Source organism: Trichechus manatus, unplaced genomic scaffold, assembly GCF_000243295.1.
Source record: "Trichechus manatus latirostris isolate Lorelei unplaced genomic scaffold, TriManLat1.0 scaffold00141, whole genome shotgun sequence".
Classification (NCBI taxonomy): domain Eukaryota; kingdom Metazoa; phylum Chordata; class Mammalia; order Sirenia; family Trichechidae; genus Trichechus; species Trichechus manatus.
In genome coordinates, this window is record NW_004444077.1 from 4093347 (window position 1) to 4096078 (window position 2732).

The window sequence follows — 2732 nt, forward strand, 5'->3', positions numbered from 1 at the left end:
ACTCTTAACTTAGCTGTATAAAAAGTTGAGGGGGAAAAGGACAACCATACATTTACATACAATTCATACCCACCAAAGCACTCACACAGACAACATTTCACGTGCTTTCTGTAAATTTTTGACCCTGGCTGCTTATTATAAACATTAGAAATCATGTCAAAAGGCAGTCAGGATAAAATATTGCCTAGACTTTATCATTTCACATGGTACAGAAGAACGACTGAAATCTGCCTCTTAATCTGAATCTTGCCGGAGCAAATGTTATGTGCAGATGGCTCAACATAAAAGCAGGAATCCTGATAAAAAACAAAATTAGATATCCCGAGTATTTGTACACAGGTCCCTGGGTGGCACAAACGATTTGTGCCTGACTACTAACTGAAAAGTTGGTGGTTTGAAACCACCCAGGGGGGCCTCAAAAGAAAGGCCTGGTGATCCGCTTCCAAGAGGTCATAGCCTTAAAAGCCCTATGGAGCACAGTTCTACTCTGCAACACATAGGGTCACCATGAGTTAGCACTGACTTAATGGCAACTGGTAGTATTTGTATGGAGTCCCTGGGTAGTCTAAATGGTTAATGTGCTCAACTGTGACCAAAAGGTTGGAGGTCAGGGTCCACCAAGAGGCACCTAGGAAGAAAGGACTGGCGATCTACTTCTGAAACATCAGCCATTGAAAACTCTATGGAGCACTGTTTTACTCTGGCATATATGGGGTTATCATGAGTCAAGGTCACCGTGAGTTGGAGTAGACTTGACGGCAACTAGTTTTTTTCCTATGCGTATAAGATTTTTTTTCTTTTACTTCTAACTTTTTAGATTAAAAACACCAGCTAATGTGAACAAGATAATTAATACCTTTCAAAATTAATTTCCACATTATTTAATAAACTGTTTTATCCAAAATGAGTTTCAAATTATAAAAGCACACATTCTACTTTCATAAAAGAATAGGACCCTCCCCTTCATGAGATCTTATGCAAATTAACTAAATTATCTTTAATTTCTTTAACATGGTGACTATTTACAATCAGCCAAATCCATAGTGTGGTAAATTCTATACCACAAATATCCCAGTTTTTTTCAACAAATAAAGAGCATTAAAAAAACAAACTGCAGAACTAACATGGTTTTTAAAAACCAAAGTTATTACAGATTTTCAAACAACAAAAAAGTTTTTTTGAGTCAACTGGGGAAAACTGAACCTTGATTGGTATTAGATGACACTGGGAATAATAACAGCATTGTAGTTACATTTAAAAAAAAAAAGTCCTTATGCATCACAGTTACATACTATTTACGGGTAAAATGATGATAGCTAGTATTATTTTTAAACACTCCAGATATACTCATGTGTAACCTGTGCAATTAAAAATTAAGTTTAAACAAATGATGGTTACTTTGACTCTACTGAATTTTAAGAGTAAAGAAGAATTATTATAACTTAGTTCTTCTCAACATTCAAAGTAATTCACCTCAAAAAGAGTTGGAGGAGGAGGTTGTAGACTTGTAATTTTGGCAGATCTTTCTTTTTCCACAAGCAGTGCTGCCTTTCGAGCTTTTATATGCCTTAAGAGAACAAAAGATGTCATAAATTAATCTCTCAGGTAATAATATAGTATAATCCTTGGGAGTAAAAATATAAAAAACATAGGATCTCAAGAAATCCTTCACTCTGATCCCACAAGTTCAGTATGCTGTTTCAACAGTCTATATACAGTAGATATGTAAGAATCATTTTTAAAATTGATATTAATACTCTTGAAATTTAAAGGGCTATATGCATGCAAATAAAATAATTTGGGCAAATAGTCAAGAGGTGTATCTAAAGACATAAAGCTCTATGGTGGAGACTGACCCAAGAAACATTTACTCTTCATTCTACAATCTTTATTGTAGAATGGTTTAGAATAAAGAAACTAGAAATGTTAATAAATATGGGCCACTGTATAAAATGACCACTGCTGGATCCGTAATTTTTACAATGTGCAAAAACACTCACCAATTACTTTCAAAGAATCCACAACTTCTTTTAATGTTTTAAGTGCACTGAGTCTTTTTTTCCCTTTTGGTTGACATGAGTGTTACTGGACAATAACATTCGGTGTTACCACACATTCTCCAGAAACTTAGTAATCACTACAAAACCCAGAATGATCAAAACACAACTAAAAGAGAAACCGCGTTTGTTACTATGTTCACCTAAGCAAATTACTCCCATACTGCATTATTTTTAAATCCAGTTTAACAATTCAGTGGCTATACTATACGACTTTTATTTAATATCTGCTTATACAGTATCCAATGTACCCTCTACTGTCAGCCAAGTCAGTTTCAGTTGAGAGTATGGTAAAAATTAATTTTACTTTACCAGGTTTTCTGTTTCGTTAACATTTCTTTTTTATTTTTCTGTATTTTCAGGGCCTCTTTATGCCTCATTTCTGCTTTTTTTTTCCTTTCTGCTGCCTGTCGTGCCAGACCATCCAAATCAGGTTCCTAAAAAATGTAATATTTAAAATGTCATGTTAAACAAGATTAATAGAAAGCATCTTATCTGCTGTCAGAACAGAAGTGACTTCTCAGTTTTGTTAACCTCGTCCCACGTACTACAGCAGCATTTCCCAAAGCGTGGTAATACCACTGATGATACTGCACATGAGTTAAGTGGGAACATTTTACTTTAAAGTTAATATAATTTGAGCTTATATTATTAGAGAAATATAAATAGAATATC

At 34.3% G+C, this 2732-nt stretch overlaps 1 protein-coding gene across 1 annotated transcript in view; it reads right to left on the bottom strand.

Annotated features, from left to right (window-relative positions):
- Nucleotides 1-698: 698 nt before the first annotated feature.
- The window catches only part of LOC111822224 (centrosomal protein of 295 kDa-like), a 9760-nt gene continuing 7726 nt past the window's right edge, over nt 699-2732 (bottom strand). Inside the window, exons 4-5 of the mRNA XM_023739855.1 lie at nt 2370-2494; nt 699-1567 (exon numbers count right to left, since the gene is read on the bottom strand). Coding sequence (XP_023595623.1) covers nt 1453-1567; nt 2370-2494 — 240 coding nt within the window. The 3' untranslated portion in view covers nt 699-1452. The remainder of the gene's footprint in view (nt 1568-2369; nt 2495-2732) is intronic.